Raw genomic sequence first — 13754 nt, forward strand, 5'->3', positions numbered from 1 at the left:
CTGCACCACCGGTTGATCTACCTCCTTTGGTGCTTTAGAACGTGTCACTGCATCAATTTGTATTTCACCCATTAAATAATCAATAGGTAGCAACTCTCCCATCACAGCCCCAATCTTAGCCAGGTGGTCTGCCTTATCATTCCCCTCCTTATCCTCTCCTGGTGTTTTTAAATGCCCACAAATTTTTTTCCAGTATATTGTTAAATTATTCTCTGACACCAATTTGTCTATGGCTTGTATCATTTTTCCATGTTTAAGTGGCTTTTTGTTGTATGTAACCATGCCTCTTGCTTTCCAACCAGGCAAATACTCCACAAAGCTATTCCGTGCGTAGTCAGAATCAGTCACCAGGACAATTTCACTGAACCTTTTATCAACTACAGTAGCAATTGCTTTATAAATGGGTGCCAATTCCGCCACCTGACTGCTCCTATCTCCAATCCTCATCCCTATACTGGGGACACCTTCACATTTCAACCAGACATTTCCTATTCCTGCCACTAATTGTTTATTACTGTCATTTTCAATGTGAAAAGCACAACCATCCACATATACAGTCACTTTTACTCGCTGGTTCTCTTTCCTTTTTGTTCTCCTCTCTTGTGATCTTATTTATTTTTATCACCCTTTTTCCTAGGGATAATTCTGTTCCTTCTTTGTTAGCCAAACATAAGAAGTTCTCTTTACACAATGTCTTTCTCTTGTCTGGAACTAATGAGATTGTTCCAATAATGAATCTCCTTCTCTCTATTGACTTTTGTCACGTTGACTTGCGTGGGACAAGTGTGAGTGTTCCAATTATATTCCTCCCTTTTTTCTTGTATTTCAAATGGTTCACTCTTACTGGGGCGAGTAGAATGTTACAGTAATGATTCTCATTCGTTTATGCCCTTCCACACTTGATCTCTTCTCAGATGAGTTGAGCATTCCAGTTATGATTCTCACTCTTCTGATACACTTGCAAGGGTTTGCAGTCAAAATATCGAATGAATAATGTGGAAAGTCATAATATAGAAAACAATAATGTTGAGAACTTTTTTATTTTTTAATTTATATTTTTTTGGGGTCCAAGAATAAAAAAAGGGTAAAAAAAAGAGGGGGGTTGAATAAAAAACGTAATAAAAAAAAATTTGACTTGTTTGTTTTCGACATTTTTTTTCCGAGATTATGACTTTCGACATTTTGACATTCAATTATATGACTATAAACCATTTCCAAGACTTCATCTCTACTGGGACGAGTTTGAGAAGTCCAGTAATATTTCTCACTCTTCTTAAGCGCTATCAACACTTGTTCTCTACTGCAACAAGTATGAACATACCACTCATTAACTTTGGTTCCTCGTACGGGTCTTCCCCTCTCCTGTTACCTTCGCATCTCGTGGATAACTTCACCGGGACTTCAGTCAGCACTAGACCCACTTCAGTGAATGTCCCGTTGTCTTCTCTGCTCTTTGCTTCTCTTTCGCTTGGCACGCTCTGCAGTGCCTTCAGGTAAGTGTTGTCTGCATCGTTTATGGACTCCAAAGTCAACCGGGGTTCGTTAACGTCACCACTTCTTACTCAGTCACTCTTCGGGTACTATGCCAGTACCTCAGCTTCTCTCGTCTTAAGGTTTCTTGACTGCCACATGCTAAGATTGGCACTCCAGCTTCATCCCAGCATTGGATGCTGTGCGTCGCTATTTTCTTCGCTTCTCTCCCACAGCTGATTTGCAACTCCCGGCCTTCTCTCTTCTCCAGATTTATGACGCTTCCGTGGGACTTCCCTGGTGCAGTGTCAAAGTCCTTCTACTTTGTTGTACTTGTACTCTGTAGTGCTCCAGTGATTTTCTTCATCTCAGAACCACATAAGTATTTCCGTTCAGTTTCAGTCCAAGGTTTGGTGTGGCAATAGCAATAATTTGTTTGTTCTTCTTGTTTTCTTCTAGCAGATGTTACTAGTGATGGGCTATAGTTAGGGTGTCTAGGGATTTCCTTGTTGGAACAGGAGTCATTGAACCCAAGGGGGAGTTGCTCCCAGTGAGGTCCAGCTGGCTTCTACCCCTATGGAGGGTATTGCATAGCAGGCCCACCTCACTAGCCTCACAGGTAAAGGCTCCCCGCTGGGAGACGTGACTAAATCCCACAATTTGTCACATAGGCCACAGTCTGATGTTAACTTTGATAAGAAAGCTCAAAGAGATGTTGGTGGGTGGGTGTTTTTGGCAGGGAGGGGGAGGTACTGGTCGGAAATGGCCATTGGAATGAGTAGGGCCATGGGCATTTCATGGGTGGGGCAATAGCCAAACAACACCTAAAATCTGTGTGTGTGTCTCCTCATGTGCCTTCTCCCTTCTAGCTGTTCTCCAACACAATAGTTTCAGCTTATAGATTGTACTGAAGTACCACCTTATAGCAAAAAAACGAAAAAGACTGTTTCCACATGCAGTCGTAACTATTGCAGCAGCTATTTAGAACAATGCACTTGAAAACACCAGTTTTATGTTACCATCCAGCGGAATTAATGGTAAAGGACAATGTGGATGGGATGGAGTACCGAAAGTAGAGTTCGAGAGAATAACAAGTGAGATGCAAGATAAGCACTCTGCCCATGACATGAAGACTACCAGTGCCTGTTGTTGGATCCACCTGGGCACAGCTGGTGGACAGCCACCAGAAGCAAGATGGTGGCTGATGCCACCTGCCCAGGGACAATTAATATGGCCAGAAAGTGGTGGAACAGCCTCAATCACCAGGTCTGCTCTCTTGTGCCTAGCACCAGAGGCAGTGTGTGGCCACAGTAGGAGAAAGCATTCCACTACTTGTCCTTGGCAGTAGAGTGCGATGGTGAAGATAAAGGCGTTGATGCACAACGGCCTGCCCCCACTGGTCCCCCAACGAGAGCAAGTATATAGAATAAGGACATTGAAATAGAGTGACATTTTGTGTATGCTACCGCCATATATAATGTGACACAAAGAGGGTTGAGTTAGTTTCTTACAGTGTAGGGAACTAGTTTGTTATATTTGAGGGAGGGTTAGGTTGCTGAATACACAGAGAGGGAATGTAGCAAGTAGTGCAGGCACAGTTAGGTAAGGCACATATGTATCACCACATTATAAATGAACAAGAGAAATGCCATATTCCCCTTGCAAGACCCAGCACAGCACACAGTTAAGAAAGCACAGCATTTTGGTTTATATAGCTTAATAGGGATTTTTGTTCATCCACAAGTAGTGTCCAGACAATTGAAAGTATCAAGGCTGAGAAGAAAAGGAAAGATAGCTGAAACTGCATGAACAGATCTTTCTCATGGTTCCAGTTCAGATAAACAAGTATTAAGTTATTCTTGTTGTTAGCAGACAGAAACACACAAGGTTAATTTCCAGGTGAAGACAGAAACACGCTTAAGGTTAATTTCCAGGTGCACTCAGTAACATTGGCAATGGTGCAATAGCAAGATGTTTTCGTAGTGTACCCAATGGTGAAAGCAGTTCAACGCATGAATGAAGAACACCAAAATAGGTTGCATAAATTGAAGGCAAAAGGTCTCATACACTGGCCTCACACTATAATGAACAGGCTATGCACGTCATGACTCAATTAGATTGAGCACCAACAGGCAGTAGGCTGTATGAAATGGGAGTACAGGCGAGCTGTCCAAGGTTAAGCAAACTGTCTGGAAAGCTGAGGCCCGGAATGAAAATATGAGACGGGAATGAGTTCAGTAGTTTTTTGGTCAAGGCAAAATTTCAATACCTCTTTTCCCACCAGAAATTAATTGGGCCATTGTGGATAAGTGAAATATCCAAGTCCATAGCAGTAATAGACACCACAGTTGCAATAAAGTCAGCAGGTTGTGGTGCTAACCAATCAGAACGTAGTCCAATGATGCCAGCTATACAATGTTTTGCATAATGGGACGGGCTCTGGGCATGGTTAAAGATAAGGGATGTCCAATCAAGAATAGAAATGTATAGGGTAAAATATGTAATTTAATGCAGCAGCCAATGGTAGCTTGTCGATTTTGTTTTCTATGATTGATGTGAGTTGTTTTAGTTTTTAACCCCTGACACGAATTGAATTGAGAATGTCTGTGGACATTCTTCTGGCTGAATGTTTCAATACATGAGTCATGCATACAGTGCTATATAAATCACTAAATCATTATTTATGCATCTAAACATGTGCCATATGGAGAGCATATACATAAGTTATGCAAACACAGCTTTTAGCTGAATGCACCCATCCCACCCTACCCTGACACACATGTGACACCAGTACATTCTAGGACAAGGGCCAAACACAGTCACAAAACCATACACTACAATATCCATGCCGGACTGAGTGCACAACAAAAGCAAACCAATCTCCCTTCAACGCCCTGATCCTCAAATCCGGTCTGTCAACAAAGACATACAAGATGTGTTGGGCACAATATAAACCCACAATTCAAAAACCAAGTTACATGGATGTTGATTTTCAATTGGTTTCAATGCAATATTGGGGTAGCCATGTTAATCATATAGCCTCAGTGTTACATAACAGTGGCATGGAAAGGAACATATGATAAAGCTATAGGGATTTGAGTACATGAAGACAGCTGTCTCCTGGTCTGCTTTTGGTACTCCAGGTAAAGGTTAGTTGATGATTAATTTGTCTTATTTGGTCACGCAGCTGTCCTGGAAGATGATATTTTCACGAACCCTTTATACCGAAGGTTATTTAATATTATTAGTCCCACAAATGAGGTATTTCAGCACTTCTTTTCATATATTTTATTGCTTTGCAAAAGGCCGTTCTTGTAGACCCCTGCAAATGTGTCTATTATTAGCTAGGTATGTTTGTCTATTATTTTTAATGTATGCAAATCTGTTAGTGTGCCAAGGAGAAATATAACCAGGGATATGTTTTTATTGCCAACAGTACCGTATGACATCTACAGACCAGACCACTCGTGCATCTCCATCATGCTGCCAGTCAATGCTTCTGTTCAGGAGGTGATGTCATCATTAGTGGCCAAATATGGATTGAAAGGGGATCAAATCCTTTTAAGGATGAACTCAGCCGGGGGTGAGTGTACATTTTAGAATTTGGTTTGATTATTTGTATTTAGAACGTTTAATTTAGAACATGGCCGGCACCTATTCTAGTGCATTGAACAGAAAATAATAAAACTATTTCCTTAGCCTAAAAATGGTCACTCTGCCAATTTCTCAACATTTTTGTTTCTTGTCTAATTTTTGGGGGCAGAATTAAGCCTGTATTTCCCATTTAAAACCTTCTAAAGCCTTTGTAAAGAACATCTATTTTGTTTCTGTGGCATTCGATTACCAGTAGTGCCCACAACATATTTTGTATTAGGTTAGCTGCCAACAATTCCCATCTTAAAGAGGAAACAGTAAAAGGTTGCTTTTTTAATCTTGAGTTCTTTACCAAGCTTAAGAATTCTCTGTGGCAGGTATTTTGTCAAAGAAAATGATATTTAGGCCTTGTGAGGAAGATTGTGGATGATGTACCCAGTGGTGGTATGCAGCGCTGTCATGATTTTCAAAATAACCTGCTGTAAGGAAGTCATGGTATCAAAAGTAAGACAGGCACAAGTTACCAAAGTTAAAGGGTGTTTAGTAAACTTTCACAAAGGTGAGATAAATGCCTATCTAAACCTAAATCTACAGATGGGAACAAGCTACAACCATCAAATAGTCCTAGTGGAGTCTTGTCAAATTAAAAAGGGCCTATACTAAAAAATCTATTGCCAATCCTTACCACTAATTTACAAAATAAGCTCAGGTGATGTTCATGAAAAAGAAAAAAGTGTTCACAAAATAATAAGTCAGGATGTTTGGCCCATTGGCATCCCTTCCCCACATTTTCAGCACTGGACTATGCGGTTCACACGAGCAAAGCCCACACTCTGGCTTCTGCGGCACGAGGATACAGTTCCATTCTCAAAGTTCAAGACCTTATGTGTTCAAACCTCTTTACTTCTTGCAAGTCTCTTGACTCAGAGGGCCTGGTATACAAAAACAACATGAAAATGTTCTTTTCATTTTGCAGCACTCAATTTGGGTGTCCATCGTGGATGCCCCGTCCCCCCAACTGGGCTCAGATCCTTTTCAAAGCAAACTGTTTAATGTTGGATCCCCCTCTTTCGGCCTCAGATCCATTTAAAACTATGTATAGACAATTCTTTCTCAGGTGACTCATGGTTTACCCCGGATGCCCCTCAGCCAGGCTCAGATCCCTTTCTTTTACTCGATTAGTCGCCCTCGGCCGGCCTCGTACCAATTGTGATGTACTTTAAAGTTTCAAATATGCACAGGATTTAGCAAGACCCATTGCATGACCACTTTGATCTCAGTATTCCTTTTTCTCAGACTCAGCATAAGTTGGATACCTAACAGAGACCTTTGAATGAGCGCCCACATGGCTCCAGACCACTCTGTGCTTGGTATCTTGGGTTGCCTCCCAAAGTTCAATCACAAAGTTCAATTACTTATTTGGTTCAAATTATAATTGCGTTGCTCTTTGCAAACGCCGCACACACTGTTCTCTTTGTACAATGTGGCTGCTGGCGACCTTGGATCAAAACACAAGCTGGTTTGGTATCAGTCTCTGCGACTCACCGGCTGTGCTGCCTTTTCTGACGCTGCTTTGTTGTTGGAGTCAAGGACAGTACCACAGTGGCAATCACTCCTCCCCGCCTTGGTTATCAACACAGGAGAGCCCCAGGTACCTCCGACACACTGTGCAGGTTTTATCAACCTTAGTTACTGGTCTTTGGTTTCTAACTTTCTAAGGATCACAAAAATAACGGTCTTTAGAGGTCATGGGTACTTCCCTCCTTGCGACAATCTCTGGTTTCACCGTCTTTTTCCTTGTATTAAACTGCCATCTTGGAACTGCTGTTTCCTTGTTTGTTTTGGCTCGCACAGAGAGTCCTTTGTGCTCTACCTTTTATCCATGTGGGGAAGTGTGATGGAAGCCAGGTGTGTCTAATAATACTTAATTGCCAGACCTTGCTTGTCCATGGTGTTGGGACATGTCAGTTATACGGCTCTGGTGTTAGTCTGTCGTCGCTCACGGTGAACTGTCAGAGAGAAAGTCTTTGTGTTGGAAAAAGAGGGGGTTGAATTCCTAGGTATACTACCTGGTGGGATGGGGAAAAGGTGTTATTGGGAAGGGGATACCGCATCTCACCATCTGGTGTCCCACTCCCACTCCCTGAGTGCTTCTCCATCCCATCACAGACTCTTCTGTAGCAAGTCCTACCTAATAACAGAAGTGAGTTGGATCAACATTGTAACCATACATCCTGAAATGAAAAGCAAGATCAGCAGGTATCTTAACTCATGCAACAAGTTCCTGTGTACTGCATAATGAGATATGACCTGAAGCTGGCCTACAACTACCAACCATGAATATCACTACAAAAAATTGGGCCTCACCTGATCCTGCCATACCTGTTGTAAGGGACCTGGAGGCCTGTTGGGTTCTCCAAAACTGAGCACCACCCTGACCCTAATGCCCACAAAAGCAAAGTTGGTCCCCAAGCCCTAAAAGGCCATGCAGGTACCAAGTGCTTTGATATTATTGATAACTAGCATGAGTATATGTCTATTCCACTCACCCACAGGAAACCTCTAGTATTTAGGACACAGCTATTTAAGCTGATGCTTCAACTGGCAGTAAGCGACATTGGATGCAGAGTCATAAGTTATATCGCTAGTAGGGTAACCCATTCAATGTACAAGATGCTGCAGATGATATGGAGAACAAGAACATCACAAGTCTTGGAAATGTTGAATTCCTCATGAGCCTCCATCACTACCTAGGGAGTGGCAAATACATAATTTTCAAAAGGCTCCTGAGCCACAGTTTCAGTTATGCAGTGGAAGTATAACAGGATTAACAATGTATAGGAAAAAGAACCTGAATAGCAGAAAGGAAGCTGAACTGGTTAGGAATGTGCTGGATGAAACTGTGAGTACCATAATGCCATATCATGCACAACCAACCAGCACTACTTTTAACATCTTCCTGACTTTGATGCAGAAACCAAGATATGCATATCTTATAATTATCAATACATAGGAGTTAGAATTAGAAACTCTGTCCTGCCGGGGAACAACATCAGGAAAGACTTAAAAAGGCTTATCATACAAACCGAAAGTACAAAGACACCGGAGTCACAGAATGTAGTTTTAAGCAATATGACCCAAGGAGGGAGGGGGGCATTACCGGTCGGGTAATGCCCCTGTGCCATAGTTAGAAGCCTGAGCAAGGGCTTTAACAGAGCCCCGGGGGAATTACCTGACCGCTAATACCCTTCTTTTAGGGACATATTGCCATTAGTACCCCGACACATTGTACCGGGCTACTAATTGCACTTTTTCTGGAGTCGAGAAATGGCGATGTGGCCGTTTCTCGACTCAAGAAAAATAAGCAAAAAAATGGTCACCGGGGTTCGGGAGAAGGGACTACACGTAGTCCATTCTCCCTTTCCATGGCGGCAATTGAGCATTATGTAGAAAACAAGCAACTAATTTGCAGCCCCCCTTGCCCCATTTTGCACAACAACATGGCCAGGCCAGCAAGGGGAATGCTAATAGCCAAAACATATACTTTCGCATTACTTGTACTCATAGACCATTTTCTGACACTTATCCCGGAAGTCATACCTTACTATGTAAAAGTGTAAATATAAGTGCATGTCAGTCAATCACACCTTATTCCAGAAAGGTGTCCCTTCTTTCTTTTGTAGTGCATATATCTTTTAATGGGTGAGTGGGTATCTTCCTGGCTCCATGGTATCCACGTGGTCATTGCTAACACGTTGTGCATAAATGAATCTTTAACAGCAAGAGAATTGTATGCTGCCCTTTGGCTGTGTGCAGTATGAGCTAGGTGTTTGAGAATTGTGTGGGACACTGGAGCAGAACCTCTGAGAGACATGGCCAGGGGTTCTGGCACCTGCCCCGAGTGCCTGACAAACACCCCTGAGCAAGTTAGAGTGATGTTTGAGGTGGCTCTCAGCCTGATAACCAACACATTAAGCAAGTGGCCTCTCAAGTGGCCTGTTTCGCCTGTTGACTCTCAGCCCTTCGTTTCTTCGTTTCCAACAGTTACGTGCAGGAAGAAAGAACATCACGTTTGTGTGAACACGTGACAAAGACTTGGCCACGCCCACTGAAGGGGAGGATCCCATAAAATTACGAGGCCGTGCGCCATCAGCGTGCGCGCCTCAGCAAGTGGCTTCTCAAGTGGCCTGTTTCGCCTGTTGACTCTCAGCCGTTCGTTTCTTCGTTTCCAACAGTTACGTGCAGGAAGAAAGAACATCACGTTTGTGTGAACACGTGAAAAAGACTTGGCCACGCCCACTGAAGGGGAGGATCCCATAAAAGTACGAGGCCACGCACCATCAGCACGCGCGCCTCAGCAAGTGGCCTCTCAAGTGGTCTGTTTCGCCTGTTGACTCTCAGCCCTTCGTTTCTTCCTTTCCAACAGTTACGTGCAGGAAGAAAGAACATCACGTTCATGTGAACACGTGACAAAGACTTGGCCACGCCCACTGAAGGGGAGGATCCCATAAAAGTATGAGGCTGCGCGCCATCAGCGCGCGCGCCTCAGCAAGTGGCCTCTCAAGTGGCCTGTTTCACCTGTTTAGTCTGTGGGGCTGCGGGTTAGGTAAGAAGTTTTGAGTCTTGAATGTCTATTCCCCAACTAAATGTAAACACAGGGAGCGGCATCGTACGTATGAATACAATGAATACAGTCACTGCCTGGTTGATTATAAGAAGTGGTCTAAGAAGTGGTGTAGAGAAAAATGAGTGTAAAGAAATCTGTGATAAGCAAGCAGCAATTGACAATAGCGCCACCTACGAAGCAAATGGCCACTAGGATGAGCGCAGCTCGCGCTGTTGCAGCGAGTCATTCAGGCTCACCGTACTTAACCGAGGATCTCATTGAATGCGCTATTCAGTGTTCTTTAGAGCAAAGAATGAATAAGATAGCTCAAGAGGTAGGAACTAATGCCGAATTAATTGAAAGCTCACAATCATTGTTTGCAGAAGATGGAGATGTAAATAGACTACAGCAGAATGATGACCCTGAAAATAATATAGAAAAAGTGGATAATGTGAGCAGGGAGTACACTGACACGCCTAAAGTCTTTCACACTGTTGATAGTTCTTTGCTCGAGTTGTCACAGCATATGGATAAGAACATGCTGAATGATTTGGAGAATGAGATTCATGTTGATACAGTACATACACCAGATATTTCAAATAATGAGACACAAGCACTAATACTATCTGAACTGAAATCTCAATCGAACCTCCTAAAAGAAATGGTAATGGCATTTATAGCATTACCGGATTTCATTAATGATCTAATGAACAAGACACAATGCGAGGTAATAGATAAAATGCAAAATTCTGTGTCTGCTCACAACGATGTATATACTGGAACTGATGGTATAGACAGAGAATCCATGCACGATAAGGAAATGAATAGTGAGGTTATAAAATCTATTGTGATTCCAATCAAGATGCCCATGTTAGGCAAACAAAATGGCAATATGCCAGAGACTAACAAGGAGGCAATCTTGATAGAAACCAGGGGAAATATAGAAGCGGGTAATAACAATCCTGCCACTGTGACTTTAATAAGTGACAACGACAATCCGGTGTTTGTAGAAAAAATTTCCAAAAGGAAAGAAAAAAAGCAAAGGAAAAAACAGGCCAAAATTGTGAAAGCGAGTAACACATCATCAAGAAAATTTCTAAGAAATGTGGACATACGAAAGGCTTGGCCTGACTGTCAGATAGCTGACAAAAATAAGAAAGATCAGGAAAAAATAAATCTAATGATGATACAAACAATGAGATAGTCAAAGAAATGGAGATTGAAAGTAATGCCGGAAATGGTGGTACAGATGAATCTAGTTACAGTGAAGGATCTTTCCTGCTCTCAGAGGTCTTGAAAAATAAAGCAAAATCCGAAAGGATTGATAGTAATCTTAGAGTCTTAGAAAGAGGAGTCCAAGACATCTTTGACATTTTTAAAAACCCCGATGCTCTATCAAGGCCTAATACACCCATATCAATTACGAACCCTGAATCGTCAGTCAGTAAGCCATTGCCGAGCTCCAATATACTGTAAGAACCTAAAGAGATATTAGCCTCAATAGCTCATCCTAAAGAGTCACAGGAAATTAAACAACAAAAGGAACCCTTAGATGACTCCAAGAGGCACATGTTGAAAGACTCACAATTGAGCAGCGATGCAATAAGTTTGATGATTGAAAACGTATTGAAACAAAAGTATAAAGATGCAAATAGCTCGCTGCATGTCCTAAATACAATGCCAAAGGGAAATGCTCAAAGCATAAGGAATGGAAGTAATTTACTACCTGAAGATGGAGTATCAGATGAGTTAGATCATAAAAAGAATGGGGCGCTACCAGGCGCAGCGTATGAATCGTATCATTGGAATAAAGAGCCTAAGAGATCAGTGATACAAAATTTAAGAAGACCGGCTTCTCCAAATGAACCAAGTATAGTAATTTACTATGTATTCGACGAGGGTGGCCCAAGATCTCTCAATAGACCATACCTCCTATCTTTATTTGGGGAGATACCAGAATTAAGTCTAAAACTACCTCAGATATCCAGCTTGTGGATTTTATGCACAACGAGAGATATGACTATGTTAGATTAATCATAACATCTCCATTGGTGAGGGCTCTGATACTAAAGGAGGCGGGTGCCCTACAGAAGAGAGGCTTTGATGTACAAAAATATCAAGAATTTGCAAAAGGGGATGATGGATAAAGAAAACAAGGATACAGTAATAGTAGGATATAGCACTGATAGATTAGTAACTCAGGTACCAACTACTAAGATGCAAGACAGTTTAGTAACCGACATTGCCAGATCTCAGTTGATTGACATGCAGGAAGGGAGATCACTTGCCATGTCGCTGCGAGACTCCATAGAGAATCTGAAATCAACAAAAATATAACTTTGATAAAAAGATCCCATTTAGTTTAGTCTCCTGAAACACAAGGGGATACTCAGATACTGTGGCGAACAAAAAGATTGTGAGTCAACTTGAAGAATATGATTTTGTGTTATTACATGAAACATGGGCAACTAATAATCTGTTGTGGGATGGGTGTGGAATCATAAACTGTAAAGCAACCAAAGGACCAATAGGGCGACCTAGTGGAGGGATGATTATGGCATACAAATCGGACATGAATATTACCATGACAACTAATCAACAATTATTAGAAAGCATAATGGTTGGTACATTTAAAATGCGAACAACACAAATGGTAATAGATATCATGATAGTAAACATATATTGGAATGCAGCCATCCACTCAAATGATCAACTGATTGATGTTCTGGAGTTGTTAAATGACAGAATTACGGCCTGGCTAGAGCTTTACCCTACGGGTGCATTTGTACTGGCAGGAGACTTGAATGCAGATTGTGATATAGAACATTCAGATATCTCATGGACACTCAAATCTATAAATCCTAACTCGGCAGCAGCCCTTAGTAAACGCTATAGAGGTAGTCTTTTGGATGGATTTTGCATCGAATTGGGGTTTACAGCCTATATATAATATAAGCCTAACCTGGAAAGTCAGAGGATTGAGTTCTATCTTGGATTACATAATAGCCAGTAACCACTTCTTTTTAAATAGCTGCGATATGAAAGTGCAAAGCTGCAAGGAAAATTATCATGCAATGATCTCAATACAGATGCCTTGGAACAAACTAAAAGTGATTGAAGAGGAATGTGATATGCGTATAGAAATAAATGTAGCAGGTAACAGAGTGAAATGGACACCAAACAACCTTGAAAAGGTAAATTCCTTGTTAATACATGACTATATGTCTTTTCCGTTAGAATGGAAAATATCTACATACTCTATCGGGGTCTTCAAAGATTATATACAAGAAACGATAGACAAATGCAATGTAAAGAAAACATATGCTCAAATACCTGTAACCAAAAATGCTCACGTTTTCAACATTGATGTCAAAAAAAGAAAGGCGCAACTGCGTAAAGAGGTGCGTAATTTAAAAAAATTGAAGTGCAATATAGATGAAATTACCCAAAAAATTAAGCAATGCAAACAGATATACAAAAATTGGATAATATCACATCGCGCACATATGGCGCAAAAAGACGGCAAAGCTATGTTGATTGCCATGAAGGATTGCAATACAAGGAAAATATGGTCTTTGATCAATGCACTGAAACTATGCAATTGCAACTTTCTTTAAACCCGATAGCAGGAGACACATTGTTGAACTATTTTGCAGAATTATATATGAGCTCAGAGGTTCAAATTGTGGATATTTATAATTGCAATCAGACGTGGTGTTTGGATATCTCTGTAAAGAAGATTGCGATGTATATAAGAAAAGTTAAATCCTCAACCAAACTGGGTCCAAATAATCTATCCAATAATACTTTAAAACATAATATTGATTTATGGGCTAACATCTTACTTTGCTTGTTTAAAGAGATTATAACAACTAAACAAATTCCGACTTCTTGGAAGATGGCATATGTAATTCTAATATTTAAAAAGGGAAACCGCTTAAGCCCTTTAAATTATCGACCTATAATGATATCAGATGTAGAATCAAAATTTTTCACAGCACTGGTATTGGATGAAATAAATATTTGGATCGAGAATAACAATATACTAGACCCGAGACAAATAGGATTTAGACAAGCCATGGGA

The 13754-nt window shown here is 41.2% G+C and overlaps 1 protein-coding gene across 1 annotated transcript in view; it reads left to right on the forward strand.

The window, feature by feature from the left end:
• Positions 1-13754, forward strand: part of RAPGEF3 (Rap guanine nucleotide exchange factor 3) — a 764587-nt gene that overhangs the window by 506185 nt on the left and 244648 nt on the right. The window contains exon 18 of the mRNA XM_069653198.1: positions 4907-5053. Within this exon, the coding sequence (XP_069509299.1) occupies positions 4907-5053 (147 nt within the window). The remainder of the gene's footprint in view (positions 1-4906; positions 5054-13754) is intronic.

The sequence above is a fragment of the Ambystoma mexicanum genome, chromosome 3q (genome assembly GCF_040938575.1).
Source record: "Ambystoma mexicanum isolate Mex_15411 chromosome 3q, UKY_AmexF1_1, whole genome shotgun sequence".
NCBI lineage: Eukaryota > Metazoa > Chordata > Amphibia > Caudata > Ambystomatidae > Ambystoma > Ambystoma mexicanum.